Source organism: Myotis lucifugus, unplaced genomic scaffold, assembly GCF_000147115.1.
Source record: "Myotis lucifugus unplaced genomic scaffold, Myoluc2.0 scaffold_355, whole genome shotgun sequence".
Taxonomy (NCBI): domain Eukaryota; kingdom Metazoa; phylum Chordata; class Mammalia; order Chiroptera; family Vespertilionidae; genus Myotis; species Myotis lucifugus.
Window position 1 is genome coordinate 901,668 of NW_005871403.1, and position 23,168 is coordinate 924,835.

A 23,168-nucleotide genomic window follows, 5' to 3' on the forward strand; every position below is an offset into this window, starting at 1 on the left:
CAAACGGCCCCCCCGCTGGGGGGGATGATCGTCCCAAACACCCCCTGCCCTAGGGTATGGGAACTTTAAGTCTGTCTTTTCTACAGTTGGGGTTAACTGCCCCCCCCCCCCACCCGGCCTAGTCCCCCCTCATTGCCCTCTCTTCCAAGCTTAATTCACCCCAAATGGCCCCTTTTGCGGGGCGTGGTGGCCCCCAATCCCCCCCTGCGGGCGTGATTGTTCCAAACTCCCCCCCCCCCCCCCCCCCGCCAGCCTGGTCGCCCCTCATGGCCCCCTCGCCGGCCTGGTTGCCCCACGCAGCCTGCTATTCAGTCATTTGGTTGCCCCTCACGGCCCCTCTGCCAGCCTGGTCGCCTCACACAGCCTGCTGCTCAGTCGTTTGGTCATCCCTCACTAACCCCCCTGCCGGCCTGGTCACCCTGAAGTAGCTGTTGTGAGAAACCAGTTTTTATTTCTAATCCGTGTGAACTGATCTACACTAATAAAAGAGAAAGATGCAAATAAATGTCACTCTGCCACACCCACAAGCCACGCCCACCAGCCAATCAGGAGCGAGTATGCAAATTAACCCAACTAAGATGGCGGTGGCCACGGAGCTGGAGCAAGCAGGAGGCTTGGGTTGCCCCCAGCGATTGAGGAAGCCAAGCTTCCTGCCCCTCAAGGCTACAAAGTTTCAATTATAGAAGATAAATAAATCCCAAGATACCTGCTTCCAGCCTGCCCTGGCTTCTGCTCAAGGAGGCGTTGAAAAAAAAGAAAAAAGAAAAAAAGGAGAGGCTGGGAGCTTGGGTTGCCGTGGGGCGTGGCCAGCCTGAAAATGGCCATCAGCCCCTCACCCAGGCTGGCCAGCACCCCAGCGGGACCCCCACCCTGATCCAGGACACCCTTCAGGGCAAACCAGCCAGTCCTCACCCGTGCACCAGGCCTCTATCCTATATAGTAAAAGGGTAATATGCAAACTGACCCTAACAGCAGAAAGACTGGGAATGACTGGTCACTATGACACACACTGACCACCAGGGGGCAGACGCTCAATGCAGGAGCTGTCCCCTGGTGGTTCGTGCACTCCCACAGGGGGAGCTCTGCTCAGCCACAAGCCAGGCTGACGGCTGCCAGTACAGTGGTGGTGGTGGGAGCCTCTCCCGCCTGAGCAGCACTAAGGATGTCTGACTGCAGCTTAGGCCTGCTCCCCGCTGGCAAGTGGACATCCCCCGAGGGCTCCCGGGCTGCCAGAGGGATGTCTGACTGCGAGCTTAGGCCCGATCCCCCGGGGAGCGGGCCTAAGCCAGCAGGTGGACATCCCCCGAGGGGTCCCAGAGTGCAAGAGGGCACAGGCCGGGCTGAGGTACCCCCCCCCCCCCCCCGCCCAAGTGCACAAATTTTTGTGCACCGGGACTCTAGTACTTTTATAAAATCCAATAAAAATGAACTTTGAGAATGAAATGTAAAAGGCCCTACAGATGGTCCATAGTTTTTATTATTAGGTTTAATAGACATAAAATTATTTTGTTAAATTACTTTAAACTGTAAACAATTCTTACTCTTAATTTCTGTAGTTATTTTGTTGTGAGCCAGTACCACATAATTTGCTGTGGGCCTCACGCTCAGGAATACTACCCTACACCTGCCTCTTGTTGCCCTATTGCTCCTTTTTCCATAGAATACCTTACTCTCTTTTTTTTTGTATAGCAGAGATGGAGCTTTATTGAAGAACAAGTACAGACTCCCACGTGGGGAGGGGAAGAATCTCACTGCACAGACTCCCATGTCGGGAGGGGGAAGAGTCCCACAGAACGGACTCCCATATGAGGAGGGGGAGAGTCCCATAGAATACCTTACTCTTGAATTTAGGATCTTGGTGAAGCCAAGTGCTACTTGGAAGGGCTGTCTCTTGAGTCACATTTGAATAGTGGCTCAAGTTAAGCCATACGGAAGCGGAAGCCCAATTTAAAATTTAATTAACATTATAAAAATTGTTTTTGAAGAATCAGCTAATCAGTCATTGAATTGCTTAACCAAGCAACAGAACTGGAGCTATATTAATTTGAGAGACTGGGTAAAATTTCTCAAATCAGTTTGTTACCAAGATGTGATGAAATGTTTTCAAGAGAATTCCCAAAAATTCCCAGATAATGGGATTGCCTCCAAATAAACATAAAAACCAGAAAAACAAAAATGAAGTATCCTGGATGATGTATTCCAGAAGCTGTGCATTTAGTGTTGGAGGGAGGATTACCAAGTCATTGTTCCAGACCATGAACCTTCAAAGTAGAAGTGCTTTCCTGAGGACTCTGGTTATGGTTATGGTTATGGTAAATTTATCATAACCATAACCATGACCAAAAGATGAGTTTTTCTTTCGTTCTTTCCACGACCAGAATTGAACTTCTTGAAGACTACATTAGTGTCAGCAAAATTTGATTTGGCTTTGAAGCTGAGATGCTTAAATCACTGGTGGGGATTTAAAATTTCACTTGCTAGTGGATATTGTGATTTATTTTTATTTGTTTAATAATGAACAAGTATAGTATTTTTGTTAAAGTTACTTTTTAAATTTGTGCTTAATTTTTTTTCTAATCTAAATGATGTTTTATATTGTTTACTTTTCAGGAATTACCCAACTCTGTCTTCCTGGTGATGGAGGTAGGTAGTATATAAGTTTCTGCTTAATTTATTTCAATTCCTTTTGATTAATATGCACTTTAAAATTGAGAGTATATAATTATTTGAAATTCTGAATTAATAAAGTTGATTCAGTGATTTAGATTCTATTTATAAGGAAAATAGTCTTAAAATTTTTTGATTCTATACTTATGTTTTTCAAACTAGACTTACATTACATACAAATGAATTTTTAATTAAAATTAACTGGTAGTGGATTGGATTAATCTTGAACTGGTGTCCTTATTTTAATTACTCTTTCCTTTATATATCAGTATTGCAATGGTGGAGACCTGGCAGATTATTTGCAAGGTAATTTTTGTGTGTGTCAGTGTTCAATAAAGATGTACTCTAATCTGTTTAATTCTGAGAGTTACTTCTGAAATGCTATCTCTGTTTCCACCCTTATATATAGAAATATTCAATAAATATTTGTGTATTTGCTTAACACATTGCGGACGGATCACGAGAATTCTCACTTCATATTACACAGTGTTTTACAAAGTATCATACTTTAAAAAGATATTAGCTTATAAGAACATGTAATAAATAACCTCAAAAGGCAATGGGTATTTAATTTTAAAGTGTGCCTTTAACATTTATGTAAAACGTTGTTTTGTACTCGTTCAGTAGAAACTTACCTGGCCAATGGGTAAAGCTAGCAATAAAACTACTGGCCCACAATGGTTAATTATAGTCACTTTGCTGACTAACTATAGTCTGTTCTCATACTACACTGTGTATCGCTACTTACTTTATGTATGCCTCCTTTCGCTGTGTTGGAGAGGTGGGTCCCCTTCCCCAGAGAGAAAGAAATCAAATAGATTTCTCTTCTTCAGGGGTTGCCATCAGTGAACCTTTAGCCCCTGGCGTTTCTTTCATAATGAAAATAAAACTGTAATGGGAGAATGAATCCAAGAATATGTTGATTAATGTGAATGTTTTATGTAAATTAAAAAATGTTATAAGGGATTAAAAGTAACATTGACAATATTTTGTGGCACAGAGATAAGATTTTAGTATTAGATCGTTTTTGAAATTCTGTGTCCAAAATGTGTACATATAGGATAAGCACTCAGGTCAAATTGTCTCTCTCAGAAGTATTTTTAAAAAATATATTTTTATTGATTTCAGAGAGAAAGGGAAAGGGAGAGAGAGAAACATCAGTGATGAGAGAGAATCACTGATTGGCTGCCTCCTGCACGCCCCCCACTGGGGATCAAGCCCACACCCACCCTGACCACAAATAGAACTGTAACCTCCTGGTTCATAGGTCGATGCTCAACCACTGAGCCACACTGGCTGGGCAACAGTATTTTTTTTTAATGATGTTAGAGGAGGTAAGCATCTACTTGATTACCCCTTAAAGATGCAAGAGAAATATGCAAAAATATCGTGAAAAGCTTATAATTCAACCTATAAATAGATCATGGGAACTGATAGTAAAAACACTAAGACATTGATAAATATACCCACAAAAAGTATGGACAGTATACCAAAGAGAAGCAACATATTAAAGATGTTCAGTTTCACCTAGTAAACAGGGAATGCAGTTTAAAGTGAGATTGGTTCTGGCTGGTATCTCAGTTGTTACAGAGTGTCATCCTGTGCACCGAAGGGTCATGGGTTCGATTCCCAGTCAATGGCATGCACCTTAGTTGCAGGTTTGGGGAGTGTGTGGGAGGCAACCAATTGATGTGTTTCTCACATCAATGTTTCTCTTTCTCTCTCTCTCTCCTCTCTCCCCCTCCTCTTCTCCCTCTCTCTACATCGCCTTCTTTCCTCCATCCCTTCCATTTTCTCTAAAAATCAATGGAAAAAATATCCTTAGGTGAAGAATAAAAACAACAACAAAACTTAAAATACTGGTGAAATTCAAAAGCTGTGTAGAAAATAATATAAAGAACACTGGTGCCCTAGCCAGTTTGGCTCGGTGGATAGAGCGTCAGCCTGCGGTCTTAAGGGTCCTGGGTTTGACTCCAGTCAAGGGCACATGCCTGGGTTTTGGGCTCAATCCCCGGTGGGGGGCATGCAGGAGGCAGCCGATCAATGATTCTTTCTCATCATTGATGTTTCTCTCTCTTTCCCTCTCCCTTCCTCTCTGAAATCAATAAAAATATTTAAAAACAAAAAAACACTGGTATCCTCCACTCCCACAATTAAAGAAAAGAAATTATAAATACAGATGAGGCTCTGAAAGTCCTTCTGTAGCTCATTCCTGCCTTCCCCTTTAGAGACAACCATTACCCTGAATTTGGTAGTTTATTACACATGTGTTTTTGTATTGTTCCCAACTCAGATTCTCTTTTTTAAAAATAAGTAAATTTGGTTAAAAAAATTTTTAAATGTCATTCTCCAGTAGAAAGCAGTGAGACAGGACTCACTACTCTTGGGAAGGAGTGGAGGCTGGAAGACTCAGTCTCAGTCTTGAGTTCCTTGACATTCTTAGTGATGTAGATAAAAGCACCTTTCTCTGGGGTCAGAATGAGTGGCAGCTTGTCAGTGCAGAGCCCTCATTAGAACATGAGTTTCCTTCATTAACAAAAGTTTAATTCACTCATATAGGCGCTAGTATTGGTGTAGCAGGTTTAAGTTAGCTTGACAGCACTGTGTCTGTGATATGAACTCTGTGTTTGATGTTGCAGAGCAATAGTGTTAGAAAGGAGACCGAAGCGTGAAGAGCTTACTTGGTCATGGGAGTCAGACAGGCCAGCAGGTTTGCAGCACTCTCACTGTTCACATTACTCATTGTGTCTGATCTTGGTCAAGTTATTTAACGTCCCTGCTCCCTGTTTGCGCTGGTTCTAGGTACTTCTGCCATAATCAGCTTTTCCATAGACATCTTTGCTGCGAGCATTTTTCCCCCAAACATTTTTGCCAAATAAACAATTGCCTGTAGGCAATTTTGCAATGAAAAAGGTAAAATCATTCTATATAATAAAAGGGTAATATGCAAATTGACCCTAATGGCAGAACGACGCTGGACCAGTCACTATGAGGCACACTGACCACCTCTTGGTCCCTTTCCCTGGCCGGCAGGCTTCGATCACCTGATGGCGAATGGGGAACCAGGGGTGGGTGGCGGGTGGAGGGCGGGGCCGGCTGCGGGCAGCTGGGGAAGATGGCCCTGATTGCAGGCCAGGCCTAGAGACCGTACCCGCACATGAATTTCGTGCGCCGGGCCTTTAGTGACAAATAAAAGGAATCTTTAAAAGGTTATAATGAAACATGAAAAAATGAGTAACAAAATAAAAAATCCTATTGTGAAATATGAAATAATTATATGCATTTAAAATGTGTGTATATTCATGGCAATACTGTGTAAATAACTGATTTTATTTTATGGATTGTAACTAAGCACTTGCCTTTATTCTGTGGGAAACGTGGGCTCAACCGTATTCCCCCAAAGAAGGCCCACACCCTCTGTCTCCCAATGTACTGTATTTTAAAATAAGAAACTGTTGGGGCAAATCATCATCATCTGAAAGAAATGCTAACTATTTTAAGACCCCACCACATCTACTTGGTACTGTTTAGGTCATTATGAGGGCTGGCTGTGATTTATATATAATACGAGAATGGGAATAACAGCGAGAACTTCATCAGTAGAGCAATGAAACCTAACAGTAACAACAACAACAAAAACCCAAACTTTCTCCATTGGGGATCAAGCCCGCAACCAGGCATGTGCCCTTGACCGGAACCAAACCCAGGACCCTTCAGTCCGCAGGCCGATGCTCCATCCACTGAGCCAAATTGGCTAGGGCTCTAGGTGTAATTTTGATGTGGTCATGAGAAGAGATGAGCACACTGCTTACCTACTTTGTCATCTTGACCAGATCCCTGGAAATAGTATTTTTGATCTGAGGTTGGGAATCCACAGATGCAGGGTGCCAACAGTGTACATTGTTATAAAAGGCCCTGAGGGTCTATGGATTTTGTTATTGGCAGGGGGTCACCCCAGTGATACTGAGAGACAAGTGTATTGAGGTTTACTTTTCAAATATGTTTTATTGATTTTTAGAGAGAGAGCGGGAGGGAGAGGGATAGAGAGATAGAAATATTGATGAGGCCCTGACCGGTTTGGCTCAGTGGATAGAGCGTTGGCCTGTGGACTGAAAGGTCCCAGGTTCAATTCCGGTCAAGGGCATGTACCTTGGTTGCAGGTACATCTCCAGTGGGAGGTGTGCAGGAGGCAGCTGATCGATGTTTCTCTCTCATCGATGTTTCTAACTCTCTATCCCTCTCCCTTCCTCTCTGTAAAAAATCAATAAAATATATTTTAAAAAAAATATTGATGAGAAAGGAACATAATTGATTGGCTGCCTCCTGTACGCCCCCCACTGGAGATCAAGCCCACAACCCAGGTGTGTGCCCTGACCGTGAATCGAACCAGAGACTTCTTGGTTCCTGGGTTGACACTTATCCACAGACCCACCCGAGCCAGGCAGTATTCCATAATTTTTAAACCAAAGGGATTTATTTTATTTCAAGATGTTAAAAAGATACAAAGTGTCATTTAACATGCCTTTAAGATGATTTTAAAACCATAATATTTCATTTGTTCCAAGTGTTAATGTTATTTTTAGCTTCTTTATCTTAATTGCATATGGAAAGGTTATATAGAACATATTCTAGAGTTGTATGGATGATTTAGAGCAGCGGTTCTCAACCTGTGGGTCGCGACCCCTTTGGCGGTCGAACGACCCTTTCACAGTGGTTGCCTAAGACCATCCTGCATATCAGATATTTACATTACGATTCATAACAGTAGCAACATTACAGTTATGAAGTAGCAACGAAAATAATTGTATGGTTGGGTCACAACATGAGGAAGTGTATTTAAAGGGCCAGAAGGTTGAGAACCACTGCCTAACCAACTGAGCTACCTGGCCAGGGCTACTTGTGACTTTTAGATTCGTTGCAATAAGAAGTTTATATTTGTGTACTGACTATATTTGAGTATGTACTTATCTAAAGTCTTCATTATTAAATGTGCTGTCCTGTTTGATTGTCACAGAAATCCAACATGGTTGGTCTATTTTCAGCTTTTTATGGATGCGGGGTGGGCACAGCGGGATAATCTCCAGGGTCACACAGAAAGCAGGTGAGGAGCTAGGATTTGAGCAAAGGCACCCTGACTCCAAACCAAGCTGTCCATTCAGCATTGCACAGTCCGGCGCACATACAGAAACACTGCAGTGTTTACTTACTGGATAACGACTACCTCAAAAATAACATTCCTGCTACCTTTTTATAGTAGTGAAAACAGGTTAAAACATTTCTTCTTAAAGGTGTCTTTAGTGCCGAAACCGGTTTGGCTCAGTGGATAGAGCGTCGGCCTGTGGACTGAAAGGTCCCGGGTTCGATTCCGGTCAAGGGCATGTACCTGGGTTGCGGGCACATCCCCAGTGGGAGATGTGCAGGAGGCAGCTGACTGATGTTTCTCTCTCATCGATGTTTCTAACTCTCTCTCTCTCTCCCTTCCTCTCTGTAAAAAATCAGTAAAATATATTTTAAAAAAAAGGTGTCTTTAGTTACGAAGGGTCCTGTGGTGGGACAGGAGTGTGAGTCAGGAGGGAGGTTAAAGGAGGCAGATGTGGGAACACAGACTCCTGACAGGTCTAAGTGGCAGTAATGGCCACGTCTCTCCATTCAAGGAGTTCACCTGTTTTAAGTCTGTGCTCATAAAGTGGTTGGAATTAAATGTGGACATTGACCCAGATATTTAACTAAAATGAAGGAGAACTTATTTTTTGACTTGTAGAGGGGACTCACATTTGTTGAGCACCTGTTATATTGAGGGAAATGAGAAAGGAAAAACAAACAAACACCAGTGAAAACAAGATGCAAATGTAAATCAGTTCCCTTTACAACAAACTAATTAAAACTTTTGATATCTCTTCAGAGACTTAAATTACTAAAGTAAAAAAAGGGGAGAAAACTTGAATCCAGTTTCTTCCATGGTCTCCTTAGCAAATCACGTCTATTGCTGGCATGTACAGATGGTATTTGATTTTTCGTGGTTAAATATTTATGCAACTCCTTTCCTACCAGCTAAAGGAACTCTTAGTGAAGACACCATCAGAGTGTTCCTGCACCAGATTGCAGCTGCCATGCGGATTCTGCACGGCAAAGGCATCATTCACAGGGATCTCAAACCACAGAACATCTTGCTGTCATACGCCAATCGCAGGAAGTCCGGTGTCAGTGGTATTCGCATCAAAATAGGTAAATGGCTGTGCAGTGTTTCATGCAAAGAACATTTTTGAGACTCAGTGTTTTTAAATAATTATAGTTCAGCTTTGTGAGAATGAGTGATTTTTTGATGCACTTTGAAAGTTTTTATTGAGTTCAGTGAGGTATGAGATAGTGAACACTTTACATTATTGGCAGCATATGCTAAATTTTGGACAGGGGGCTCAGGTTAGGAATTCCAACAGGAAATCCTGCTCCTTCTCGTCCGAGGGAAGCTGAAGTACTGCAGTTGTTGGTGGCAAAGTCATAATCCAATTCTACAACTCAGGGGATTTTAACATAAGAAATCTAAGAGACCGTTTAGTTCAGACTTCTTATTTGGCAGGTTTTTTAGTGCTCTTGTATCTCAAAATTATTTGAAGCAGTTTGTAATGCTAGATTTTTTAAAAATTTTTTTATGGTTTTTAGAAAAATAATTTCTTAGCAATATTTTAAAATTTTCTAATGTTATCTGATATCTGCTGGACAAAAACTGTTCAAATTCTACACCTGGTATTGATATTTAATGAGAGCTATATTAATGAATTATGTATTATAATTAGCGTTTTCCCTTGCAAAGCTTGGTGCTTTCTCCTTGGTTACAAAACTGGCAGAGCACTGACTTGTACAGTTGCTGACTACTACTATTTCTTAGCTTGTCAAAATTGAAGTAGCTACTTTTTTCTTTGGTAAACAGTCTTATTCAATGGCTGTTAATTTCTTTTGTGCCCTCTTATCTCCTGAAGAATTATATGATCTGTGTTAAGTGTGAGCAAAAGTATCATTTGTTTTTCTTCTTTTTATTTTGTGAAATAGCGGATTTTGGTTTTGCTCGTTACCTACATAGTAACATGATGGCTGCAACACTGTGCGGATCCCCAATGTACATGGTGAGTGAGTGTCGGCGTTCTTGTGTGTTTACAGCCATAGCATGGTAAGTATAACGTTTGTTCCCAAGTAGGATGTCAGTTTTTATAGAGTCTGAATTGTTATTTATGCCACTAACATTAATTATGTTACTGATAATGCTATAATACAGACACCTTTTGCTTTAGCACAGTGGACTGTAAAAGTTAGTCATCTTTGCCCATTGGTTTTAATTTTGTTTTTTAATTAGTTATTGCCCTGGCCAGTGTGGCTCAGTTGGTTGAACGCAGTCCTATGCACCAAAAAGTCACAGGTTCCTTTCCTGTCAGGGCACATGCCTGGTTTCAGGCTTGATTCCCAGTAGGGGGTATGCAGCAGGCAACCCATCACTGTACCTTTCATTTATGTTTCTCTCTCCCTTTCTCTCACTTCCCTTCTCTCTAAAATCAATCAATAAAAAATATTTTAAAATAAATTAAAAATTAATTATTGTAGAAATTTCCTCCTAGATTAAATTGAAAATAAAAATTGATGAAGTATGGTCATGCTATACTTGATGTGTAATATTGGGAATACTTACAAAACACCTTTTGGGGCATCTCTTCAGCTGTAGGATACATTAATTTTTTGCATATTGTCTCTCTTGATGAGATCCCTATATTGTAGAAGATTTTTTACTCAGTGTCACATTTAAAGCCGAACAATCTTAGCTTTCCTCTTTATTCTTTCATATGCATATTGCCAGGTCTGATGGGGTTAGGCCAGTGATGGCGAACCTTTTGAGCTCGGCACGTCAGCATTTTGAAAAACCCTAACTTAACTCTGGTGTCGTGTCACATATAGAAATTTTTTGATATTTGCAACCATAGTAAAACAAAGATTTATATTTTTGATATTTATTTTATATGTTTAAATGCCATTTAACAAAGAAAAATCAACCAAAAAAATGAGTTTGCGTGTCACCTCTGACACGCGTGTCATAGGTTCGCCATCACTGGGTTAGGCTATGAAACTTCTAAACTAATGTGAAGTATTACGCCTAGAACTATCCTGCATAGTAAATAAACGTACCTGTTTCAATTCTAAGTTTAAAATGGATTTACTTTTAATTAGGATTTTGTCTCATCTAAAATCAACTTTGAAATCAAGGGAACTAATAATCAAAGTTGAAAAAAATTTACATTAGATTTACTTTCTTGATCATAATTTTACTGCTTATATACAAAATTTTTAACTTAATATAATTTAGAAATTATTTTGCACTTCTTGAGTATGAAATTAGTCCGGCCTTGGGCTAATAGCTTTAAAGGTAGAGATAGTGCTTGAACTGATTTTTAAAGGAAATTGACTCAATAAGAAATTTACAAGGGACAATAAAAATGTTATGCCTGGAAAATAAAATTTCACTATCTTTAATATATTTCACATTTCTGTTTAATGCTTGTCCTGATTGATGGTATTTTTAAAAAGCAGATTCTAATGAGAGGTGAGAAAATGGCTATAGCAAAGCAGCAGATAAATAAATGCTTTTGTTTTTAAGATAATTTTTATTGTGTTTTGTAGTACAGTTTTTCTGTTATTTTAAAAGCTTTCAAGTGACAGAAAAAAAAGGAATAGTGTAGCAAACACATGTTCCTACCATCTATATTTAGCAAAGTTAACATTTTGCCATGTTTGCCTTGATTTCTTTTTTAGAAAGTTTATTTCAGAGATGGTCCAAGTTTCTATTGTACCTCTCCCTTTTCCCATTTCCTACTTTTCTCCTCTCCTCCCCCAGAAGTAACCTCTATCCTGTAATTGCTGTGTGTATTTCTTTATTATTATTTTAGTACTCTTACTGTATTTCATAATATATAAAAAATGCTTGTTTCTACAACTTCTTTTCATGCAACATTGTTTTTGAGACTTACCAGTAAATGTCAGTGTAAGAAAGTAATTCTGTATTCATTACAGTTTCATTTTAATTAGGAAAATATTACAATGTTTTGTGTTTATTTTAGTTTTGTTTTCCAGTTAATTAATATGTGCATATTAATTATGTAAATAACACAATGCTCTCTCTTGAACTTTCTTACCCCAGGCTCCTGAGGTTATTATGTCTCAACATTATGATGCTAAGGCAGACTTGTGGAGCATAGGAACAGTGATATACCAATGCCTCGTTGGAAAACCACCTTTTCAGGTATCCTGACTTTTTCTTATGTGCTCAGTTTTGGGATCTTCTCATGTTGCATTTGCCTTTGACTTATAAAATGGAGAATACTTTGAAAGCAGTGTTTTTGATTCCTTTGTGATTTATTTTGATTTAGTTACAGGCAAAAACTGCTGTAGTGAGCCAAAACAGTTTTTTTAAATTTTTTATCTGCCTTTCCTTTGTAGTTGGACTGAACTCGTTACAGGTTTTCCAGGGTATTGAAAACTAGTGGGTATGAATTGTGATGTCAGCGTTTCCTGCTTAGCCTGGTTTTGGGGTCTTGGAATCCAAGTAGGGCTACGGCTAGCCTGGGAATATCACTGGAAACTGTCTCCAGATAGCTATACCTATCACTGCTGGCTCAGAGAGCTAGTTGCTTAGGTTTTATGGAAATTATTTTGAGTCTGTCTCCCTTTCCTCCTTTGCCCTAACATCCTGTCAAAAAGAGGCCCTCTAGAATGTAATCATGATGATTCCTCTTGAGTTCGTATTGCATAATTGCATAGAGGTTTTTTGAATCTGAATGCTGGATCAAAGTGAATTTATTAGCCTAAGATGGTATTTAAAACTCAGTGACACAGCCAGGTCAGGCAGTTAATTTTTAGAGTCAGTTTGTCTGCACAAGCAGCTTCACTCATTGGGCAGCTCTTTCTGGGAGGGTGCTGCTTGCTCCTGTGGAGAGACGGAAGAATAGTGGGATTCTTAGTTCTCTTCCTGGAATCCCTTGAAGGTCTTAAGATTAAAATACACCCTGATTTTACAAGGTAACAGTGTATCTGTTGGATAGGCCATGAACATTAGTTCTTAACCTCTAGAATAGTGGTTCTTAATCTTTTCTAAGTTTCAGGCCTCTTGAGTGTTTGACCTTAGTGCCCAGATATGTAGAATTTGCATATCATTTCAGAGTTTTTATTAAGTTCCTGGTGGCCTCTATGGCTTGTTCAGCAGTCTATGGCTTCCAAGTTCAGAATCTATGTTCTATAGCAAGAATGTAAACATCAATCATTATCTAAAGTCTTCATTATTAAATGTGTAAACACACGTTTCTGTGACAATCATAGCACATTTAATGCTTTAGAATTTTTGCCCCTGTTATTTAGTAAATTAAACCTTTTTTTTTTTAAACAGGCCAATAGTCCTCAAGACTTAAGGATGTTTTATGAAAAACACAGAAGCTTAATGCCTAGGTATGTTTTCATTACACTGAGCTTTACTCTTTGTTAATACAATGTTATTTATTTGAACTCTTTCTGTTTTATGTATTGCCATTATTGAGCCTTTTTTGTCAATGACAATGAGAACATTTGTTATAACAGGAAATTAGAAAATTACTAGTGCATCATAGGTGCCTGTGCAGTGCTGTATCATTTTTCTTTTTTATATATATTTAAAAATATATTTAAAAGAAAAACTATGGGCCTGGCCTCTGTGGCTCAGTTGGTTGAGCATCATCTCATGCACCTAGAGGTCTCCGGTTTGATTCTGATCAGGGCATGTGCCCGGGTTGCAGGCTCGATCCCCCATGTGGGGCATGCAGGAGGCAACGGATCTATGTTTCTCTGTCATCATTGATGTTTCTATCTCTCCCCGCCTCTCCCTTCCTCTCTGAAATCAATAAAACATATTTTGCTCAGCTGGTGTGGCTCAGTGGTTGAGCATTGACCTATGAACCAGTCAGTTGGTTTAATTCCTGGTCAGGGCACATGCCCAGGTTGCGGGCTCAATCCCCAGAAGGGGGCATGCAGGAGGCTGCTGATGAATGGGATCTCTCTCTCATCATTGATGTTTCTCTCTCTCTCCCTTTCCCTTTTCTGAAATCAATAAGAATATATTTAGTACTAGCTGGTTCCTGCGTTCGATTCTGGTCAAGGCACATGCCTGGGTTGTGGGCTCGATCCCCAATAGGGAGCGTGCAGGAGGCAGCTGATCAATGGTTCTCTCTCTCATCATTTTTTATCTCTCCCTCTCCCTTCCTCTCTGAAATAAAAAATTTAAAAATATATATAAAAAATAATACAACATATTTTAAAAAGAAAAGAAAAACTATGGAAGTTATATTTGTTCTGTGAGAGGAAGGAGATGCAATCAGAATAGATGTACATAAAGTGGAAAATAAATTCCCCTTAGGCCTTCCCCTGCTAGGGATAATGAGAGTTTGCTGTGTATCCTTCTAAATCTTTCTTGTGCAAGTTCCTTTTGCACGTTTGAATGCTTGTTTATCTACACTAATAAAAGAGAAACATGGTAATTAGCGTACGACCGCTACCCTTCCCATTGGCTAATCAGCGTATCCTTATGCAAATTAACTGTCAGCCAAGATGGCGGCCGGCAGCCATGCACTGAAGCGAGCAGGGAGGCTTGCTTCCTCCAGTGACAGCGGACTCCAACGTTCCCCGCCTAACTTGCTGGCCTCTCAGCTGCAACTCTAAGCAACTATGTACTATGTTGCAAATAAGAAGCTAAACAAAACCCCAGAAACTGGCTTTCAGTCAGCCCCCGACCGCAACATTGTATCGATGTTTTCAGCAGCGAGGCCTCAGAGCTAAAGCTGGCCCAGAATAAAAAAAAAAAAAAAAAGAAAACAAGGAGCGGTTGGGAGCTTTTAGTCACCTGCCAGCCGGAAAACAGCCCTCAGCCCCTCAGCCAGCCTGGCCAGGCACCCCAGTGGGGACCCCCACCCTGATCCAGGACACCCTTCAGGGCAAACCAGCCGGCCCCCACCCGTGCACCAGGCTTCTATCCTATATAGTAAAAGGGTAATATGCCTCCCGGCACCGGGATCAGCGGAGCAGCGAGGCTCCCGGCACCGGGATCAGCGTGACAGGGGGCAGCGCCCAAACCCCCTGATTGCCCTGCGGCTCTGTGTGTGACAGGGGGCGGGGCCACAACCTCCCTATCCGCCCTGCTCTGTTCCTGACAGGGGAAGGCACCCCAACCCCCTGATCAGCCCTGCTCTGTGCCTGATAGGGGGGAGCTCCCCAATCCCCTGATTGCCCTGCGGCTCTGTGTTTGACAGGGTGTGGCGCACCAACCCCCTGATCGGCCCTGCACTGTGTGTGACAGGGTGCGGCGCCCCACCCCCCCCCTCCCCACGGGCCCTGCTCTGTGTGTGACAGGGTAGAGCCATAACCTCTCCATCGGCCCTGCCCTGAATGTGACAGTGGCGGTGCCCCAACCCCCTGATCGGCCCTGCTCTGTGGGTAATAGAGGGTGGCGCCCCAACCCCCCTCCACGGGCTTTGCTCTGTGTGTGACAGGGTAGAGCCATAACCTCCCCATTGGCCCTGCCCTGAGTGTGACAGGGTGCAGCACCCCAACCCCTTGATCCGCCCTGCTCTGTGTGTGACAGGGGGCGGTGCCCCAACTCCCCTATCGGCCCTACTCTGTGAGTGACGGGGAGCTCCTCACCAACCCCCTGATGGGCCCTGCTCTGTGCATGACAGGGTACGGAGCCCCAACCCCCCTGATGGGCCCTGCTCTGTGAGTGACGGAGCAGCGCCCCAACCCCCTGATGGGCCCTGCTCTGTGAGTGACAGGGGGCAGCGCCCCAACCCCCTGATTGGCCCTGCTCTGTGCGTGACAGGGTACGGAGCCCCTCAACCCCCTGATCGGCCCTACTCTGTGAGTGACAGGGGGCAGCGCCCCAACCCCCCTGATGGGCCCTGCTCTGTGAGTGACGGGGCAGCGCCCCAACCCCCTGATTGGCCCTGCTCTGTGAGTGACGGGGCAGCGCCCCAACCCCCTGATCAGCCCTGCTCTGTGCGTGACAGGGGGTGGCGCCGCAACCTCCCCATCGACCCTGCCTTGAGTGTGACAGGGGGCGGTGCCCCAACCCCCCAATCGGCCCTACCCTGAGCGTGACTGAGGGTGGCATCGCAACCTCCCGATCCGCCCTGCTCTGTGCATGACAGGGGGCGGTGCCCCAACTCCCCAATCGGCCCTGCTCTGAGCCTGACCAGGGGCTGCACTTAGGGATTGGGCCTGCCCTCTGCCACCCGGGAGCAGGCCTAAGCCAGCAGGTCGTTATCTCCCGAGGGGTCCCAGACTGCGAGAGGGTACAGGCCGGGCTGGGGGGATTCCCCCCACCCCCCAGTGCACAAATTTTTGTGCACCGGGCCTCTAGTGTATATATATATATTTATATACACATGTATAGTTCAATACAAATTCCATCATATTTTGCAAATTGTCCTGCAACTTTTTCTACTCTACAGTGTAACATAGACATTGTTCAGCAACTACTGCATTCTTTAAAATGGCTACACAGAGTATCATAGTTATATATAATATCAGGTTTTGTTTGATCAGATGCTTGTTTTTTTTTTCTGGTTACTACAAATAGGCATCAGTGGGGGGCACAAGGAGGGAGAGTGTACATACATTTGTGCGTTTCTTTCGGATGGAGCCCTAAAGTGGACCTGCTGGACTGAAGGTAGCTCTCCCGATTGGCTGCTCCTTGCTTATAGAGCACAGAGGGCGCCTCCCCCACACTTACCCAGGCGGGTGCCGTCAGACCGCTGACTCACCAATGGGAAGGACGGAGCGCTAGAGCTTACTTGGCATTATTCTCTGTCTTAGTAAGGTTGACTCTTTTTTATTTGTTTACTGTCCTTTTTGTAGTTTTATTCTGTGAATTGCATATTCCTACTATTCCTTTTTCAGTTGCCTTGTCTTTTTCTTGTTGGATTTCAGGAAGCTGTATTATTTCTCACTTGTGTTTATTAAGCTCTGCCTTTTCCAGAACGAATTGGAGGTAGCTCTTTTTTTAATAGAGAACTCTATAGTAACTGTTAGTCCCAGGTTGCAGTTGTGTTAAAACTCAAGATTGCCTTTGCTTGTGAAGTGCTTTCTTCATGTGGATATTCCAGCATTCCACAGGAGTGAGCACATAACAGGCATCATTCTCAAAGGCAGTTCCTTATTGTATGTTTTTTTTCCTTTGAGGACTGAGGCTTTACTATGGTATTGGTATGAGATGTAGTGTTTGTGAAATCGCATATACATTTTTGTTTATCACATTTAAGGCAAAAGTCGCGTAGTTAATGTAGTATATAAACTCACCACTTAGGTTGTGTGTTTTTTCCCCCTTTCCCTCAGCATCCCCAGAGAAACATCCCCTTATTTGGCTAATCTTCTTCTGGGTTTGCTTCAGAAAAACCAAAAAGATAGAATGGACTTTGGTAAGTAATATTTTCAATTTTCTCATGCTTTCTGATTTTATTTGTATATTCTGAAAAGATTTTTTTAAAAGACAATATAGAGGTTTCAGAAGAAAATTAAAGTCAGTTTCACTTTTCTTTCTATTTCTCTCTTTCTTTCACTTACTTTGTAAATATTTATTGAGTGCCTGCTATGTTTTAGTATGGGGGATAGAGTAATAAACAAAATCCCTGCCCTCATGATTCATATATTCTAGTGGGGGAGAGACACAAACAAATTATAACTCTAATTCCTTGCTTTATTAGGAAGTGATGAGTACTGTGAAAAAACTAAAAGAAGGAAGAGAAATGAGGGTGGGTGGGGATTAAAATTTTAAGGTAGTCAGTGAAGACCTTTCTGAGAAAGTGACATTGGAATAAAGACTGGATTGACGTGTGTGTGCCATGTGGGTGTCTCTGGGAGAGCTTTTCAGGCAGAGTGAGTAGCCATACCACTGCCCTGAGCTGGGAAGGTCGTATAAAGACTTGGGCTTTTGCTTAAAGTGTAATGGGGAGCCATTGGAGGGTTTCGAGCAGAGGAACGATTGGAATTGGATCTGACTAATGTGAAAAGGACCGGTTTGGTGCTTGGTGAGAACAGCCTGTGGTGGGGGCTGGGGGTGAGGAGGCAGGAGGAGACTGGCAGACTCAAGGAGACCAGAGAGCCACCATGTAAGAGATGAAGCAGCTTAGACTTCGGCAAAAGCAAGGGAGGTGGGAAGAAAGTGGTGCATTCTGGATCTTTTTGGAGGTAGAGGCACTGCATTTCTGGATGGATTGGATGTGGGGTGTGAGAGAAAGAGAAGACTTAAAGACGACTCCCAGGTTTGTGGCGTGAGCAGCTGGAAGGATGGAGCTGTCAGTTACAAGGTTGGGAAAAAGTGTGTGGCTAGAGCAGGTGTGGGGGCAAGATTAGGGTTTAGGTGGGACATGTTAAATTTAAGATGGCCATTTGGTATCTAAGTACAGATGTCACAGGCACCTGGATATCAGAGGGGAGAGGTTGAGGCTGGTGAACTATTTGGGAAAAGATCTGGAAGAAGGAATGGAGGAGAAACACCCCAGAATCCTGGCAGAAAAGTTCCTAACTTCAAAGAATGAGGTTTAGGGCCCAGGGCTGCACCTCCTCATGGCGGCCCTGGTGCTTGTGCTCCGCGGTAGCTGAGCTCCAGCGTGCATTGTGGGAGTGGGCTGTGGGGCCTTAGAGGCCACTGCCTGTCTCAGGATTTTATTTTATTTTTTAAAATATATTTTTATTGATTTCAGAGAGGAAGGGAGAGGGGGAGAGAGATAGAAACACCAATGATGAGAGAGTATCATTGATCAGCTACCTCCTGCATGCCCCACACTGGGGATGAAGCCCACAACCCATGCATGTGCCTTGATCAGGAATCGAACTGTGACCTCCTGGTTCATAGGTCGACACTGAACCACTGAGCCACGTTGGCCGGGCTATCTCAGAATTTTAGATGCTTAAGGTGGAAGCTACTATCATTGATTTTGAACCTTTCTTCTTTTATAATATAAGCATTAAAGCTAAAAATTTCCCCCTCAGTACTTTAATATATCACAGTGTATCTTCATATACTATTTTACCACTTAATAAAAGAACTTAGAGTGCTTAATATTATAGGGATTATGTAGTTTTTAAAGGTTTTGAGAGAACATTTACCCTTGAAACTGTTTGGGGGATAGTTTGTTAACTTGTTCTTATCAATCTTATGTAAAATAGCAAGACTCCAAAATGACAGACCAAAAAACCCATAAAACATGTTTAATGAAGATGCTTATCAAGTTAACTCTAATCTTTAAATTTTTTAGGAAAAAAATGTGTTTGTTATTTTTTCTGTAGTAATCCTATCCTATGTAGTAAAACCCTAATATGCAAATTGACTGAACTGCAGAACTACCGGTTGCTATTATGCACACTGACCACCAGGGGGCAGATGCTCAACGCAGGAACTGCCCCCCTGGTGGTCAGCATGCTCCAACAAGGGGAGCGCCGCTCAGCCAGAAGCCGGGCTCACGGCTAGTGAGTGCAGCAGCGGTGGCGGGAGCCTCTCCTGCCTCCGCTGTAGGCGGGCAGTAATGAGCGAGGGGTCCCCGACTGCGAGATCCCCAGACTGCCAGAGGGATGTCTGACTGCCGGCTTAGGCGCGGGAATCGAACCCTGACCTCCTGGTTCATAGTTTGATCCTTAACCACTGAGCAACACTGGCTGAGCTACTTACTATCTTTTATTATCAGGCTTATTGTGTAGCTTTTATTCTTGGTGGATAGTGAAGAAATTAAATCAAATTAATATATTTTTTAAATAGTTAAAAAAATATTTTTTTGAAACCAGCTGCAGGACTACTTCTGGGATAGAAGGATAGAATTTAGTGTACAAATCAGCTACCTAGATTTTCTCTTAGGACAGTGAACAGCCATAGGTCAAAAGATGCGAGGAAGGGCTGGTCGCAGCCCAGTGCTCCTGGCTGGTCTGCTGAGAACACACACCGGAAAGCGGCTGCCTCAGTGCCTCAGGGTGTGCTGTGTTGGTAATGGATGTTTTGAAAATTCACAATTATTTTAATAGTTTCATTGATTAAGAATTATGTATAATTTGATAATTTTGATTTAGAAATATAATATGCTTTTACATTTAAAGGAAATGGAGGCAACATAAATGAGTTAATAATTGTTTATGATCTCTATGTTTACTACATCAACAAGATTAACCTATTTGCTAGTCAACGGCTGAGTAAGGTTGTGTTCTCATTTCTCATTACAGAAGCGTTTTTTAGCCATCCTTTTCTTGAGCAAGTTCCAGTAAAAAAATGTGAGTACCCACTTTTTGCATTTTTACTAAGGAGAGAATGCAAGCTTAAGGAAAACATTAGTATTTTGTATTACAAAATTAATTTTTTCTTGTGTTTTTCAAGATTTCATTGACCTTTTTTTAAATACCTGTAGTTGTGTTTATTTCATAACAGTTCTGTTTTTTACTTCTAAAGCCAAATTGAAATAGTTTTAGTTGTCGCTGCATTTAACAAGTAGGTTAATGTGAATTTTTGGTCAACACAAACCTGTAGCAGTTTTGACAGGTTTTTCTGTTAGTCGAGTCATGTGGTTGAACTACAAAGTGGTGTTCCTCCTCTCCTGTGTTTTTCTGACAGCCTGCCCCGTCCCCGTGCCCCTGTGTGCTGGCTCTGCCTTGGGAAGCGCCTGCGGCAGCTCTCCACCTTGTCGCTTTGCCTCTCCACCAGTGAGTTCTGGTTTTATTAAAATACTTGCAGTTGTGCTGCTGTCTGTTCACTGATGGAGCCTGTGACTACACTGTAGGTATGCTTTTTATATGTAGTGTTTGCCTGCAGCCGAGGCTTAGGTCAAATGGATCTAGCTTTTGATCTCCACCCTTTTTTAACCTCAGCAAGAAGTTTTATCTTCTGGCTGTTTTCCTCTGAATATTGAGTGTTACTCTGGTCTCTGCATGCCCTTGGGGTTGGGAAGGATGATACTTGCAAACCGAGAGAGCTTCTTACTTAAATCCTGGCGGATAGGAATTAATAAGACTTATTTTATCTGAATGTCGTGAACAGTTTGGATAGTTACTATGCATGGAATGCCCGTGTGGAGGAGCCACCCTGGAGTCCGTCACTGACTTGGGCTCCCTTAGTTGTGGTCACTGGCCCTGCAGGGTTGGTCCACTCCAGCCTCTTCTTTCTGCTGAGGTTCCCAAGCCATTTCTTCAGGGCTTTCTTCCCTCCCCTCTGTGCTCCTTCCTGACCCTGAGAACTGCTCACTCTGGTCACTGCTGCTTCCTCTCCACTCCCAAGGCCTTCCTTTACCCTCTTCGGTATTTTCCCAGACCGGCCCTTCCCCAGATCTCTGTTGCAGCCTGGGAGGGTGGTGACCTTGAGGATTTTCTGCAAGCAGAAGGTCCAAGGGCTCTTGTGTCAGCTATTGTATGTTCCAGGTTAGCCTGGTCCCATGAATTTCTTCAACTCTGCTGGCAGGAGGGTGGGGAGCCATAAAAGGAGGTGCTTGTATGATTAGCTGGTTGAGGCCACTCAGAGGTCTAAAAGTATGGGGCTCGGGAGCTTCATAACCCTTGCTTGCCATACTAACTAGGACAAAGGATGTAATCTCTCTAAACTGGTTTCTCATATGTAAAGTGAGTATAATTTTCCTCCTTCATGGGGTTTTAAAAGGAGAAATGAGCAAAAGCACTTGCTGCAGTGCTTGACACACAATAAATAGTTAGGAAGGGCAACTGCTATTGTTATTTTCCTGGGAAACCTAAGAACCCTTAGCTAACGGGATGCTAGTCAGCGTATGGCAAACATCCTTCTCAAAGCCCTGCAGACTCAAGCGGAATAGAACAAGCAGGTGGGCGAACAAGACTTTGTCATATTCCCACGAGTTAAAGAACGACAAGCCCTGGATTTGGAGTGACGGGATAAGTGGGGAGGGAGGGTATTGCCGTGGAAAGACCGTAGGCTTTGTTTGGAGTCGTCATAACTGGCCTGTGCTGTGGCCGCCTGCTCATTCGTGACTTTGGGCCAGTCAGGTCCAGAGCTGAGCCCGGCTTCTGTAACTGTAAGGTAGGCCTAATTAACCTTTGCATAAAGGCAACGTGGGTAATATGTGCAGGGTGCCTGGCATAGTGAGTACTTGATAAGCTGTAGCTATGAAGTAATATATGTGATACACATGACACATAATACAGAAAGCAAAGTTTATGCTAGAAAAAGGAAACAGGACGCATCTGTGGGAGCAGGAGTAACGGAGCCTGTGGGTGGTAGAATAACTAAGGGTTGAGGAAGAGGCCAGTGGGAAGGATGTTGAGCTGGAAATGGCTTTGACTGGCGAGAGCATGGTGGTGTTTCTGCTGGGTAGGTAGCATTGAAAAGCAGAGCAACACAGGAGCGAGGCTTTGGGCTGCTGGGGAAGAGAGGACAGAGCACTGACGGGAGTGAAGAGGCACAGGGGAGAGGGGGCATATTCAGAGGGAACCCATTTTTAGAAGGCCTTTATGGAAAGCTCACGCTTAAAGTGACAATAAAAAGGGAAGCTGGAGAATAAAAGGAATGAAGGAATGTCTATAATTTCCAGTTGGTGAGATTAGAAAATGGCAGGTTTGATTGGTTTTTAACATAATCTGCCAAAAGTAAGATGATTTCATACATGCGTTCTCTCCCTTCCTATGACTGGAGTAGATTCTTACTCAGGGTTAATGCACACAAGTGTGCACATTCTTTTTTTTTTTTTTTTTTTTTACTTTCACATGGCTATAGATTAAATGCTCTTTAGATGATATCTCTTTAATATGTATTGTTTAGTTTTATTCATTTACTAAAAGCCTGCTTTGTGTGAGGTCCTGATTGATACTGATGAATGATATGACAGTAAGGAGTTTTAATTGTGTGGAGAAGAGGCAGGCTGATCAATCACTATTAGAAGCAGGCCTGTCTATGTCTTTATTGCCTGTGGGAATGTGGATGAGGGGCATGAGATCAGACCAAGAACTAAGGAAGGCTGCTCAGAAGAGGGCATTGAGCTGAGATTTGAAGGAAGAGTTAGCAAGGTGAGTTAGTAAAAGAATAGTATTGTAGTCAGAGAAATCTTCATTCACGAAGTCACGGAAGCACAGCCCACTGAAGGAACTCTGTTGCCCTCCATGGCCACTTATATTCAAACTAGAGGCCCGGTGCACAAAAACTTGTGCACTCGGGGGAGTCCCTCAGCTCGGCCTGTGTCCTCTCGCAGTCTGGGGCCCCTTGGGGGATGACCACCTGCTGGCTTAGGCCCACTCCCCCCCCAGGGAGTGGGCCTAAGCTGGCAGTCAGACATCTCTCTGGGCGCCCCGGGAGCCCTCGGAGGGGATGTCCACTTGCCAGCGGAGTAAAGGGGCTAAGCTGCAGTCGGACATCCCTAGCACTTGCTGAAGAGCCGGAGAGGGCTCCCGACTGCCACCGCTGTACTGGCAGCTGTCAACCTTGCTTGTGGATGAGCAGCCCTTGGTGGGAG

At 43.1% G+C, this 23,168-nt stretch overlaps 1 protein-coding gene across 1 annotated transcript in view; it reads left to right on the forward strand.

The window, feature by feature from the left end:
- Window positions 1-23,168, forward strand: part of ULK2 (unc-51 like autophagy activating kinase 2) — an 85,453-nt gene that overhangs the window by 8,107 nt on the left and 54,178 nt on the right. Inside the window, exons 2-10 of the mRNA XM_023764852.1 lie at window positions 2,611-2,643; window positions 2,937-2,973; window positions 8,719-8,892; window positions 9,715-9,788; window positions 11,846-11,947; window positions 13,088-13,146; window positions 17,056-17,138; window positions 19,930-19,977; window positions 20,315-20,403. Of these exons, the coding sequence (XP_023620620.1) occupies window positions 2,638-2,643; window positions 2,937-2,973; window positions 8,719-8,892; window positions 9,715-9,788; window positions 11,846-11,947; window positions 13,088-13,146; window positions 17,056-17,138; window positions 19,930-19,977; window positions 20,315-20,403 (672 nt within the window). The 5' untranslated portion in view covers window positions 2,611-2,637. The remainder of the gene's footprint in view (window positions 1-2,610; window positions 2,644-2,936; window positions 2,974-8,718; window positions 8,893-9,714; window positions 9,789-11,845; window positions 11,948-13,087; window positions 13,147-17,055; window positions 17,139-19,929; window positions 19,978-20,314; window positions 20,404-23,168) is intronic.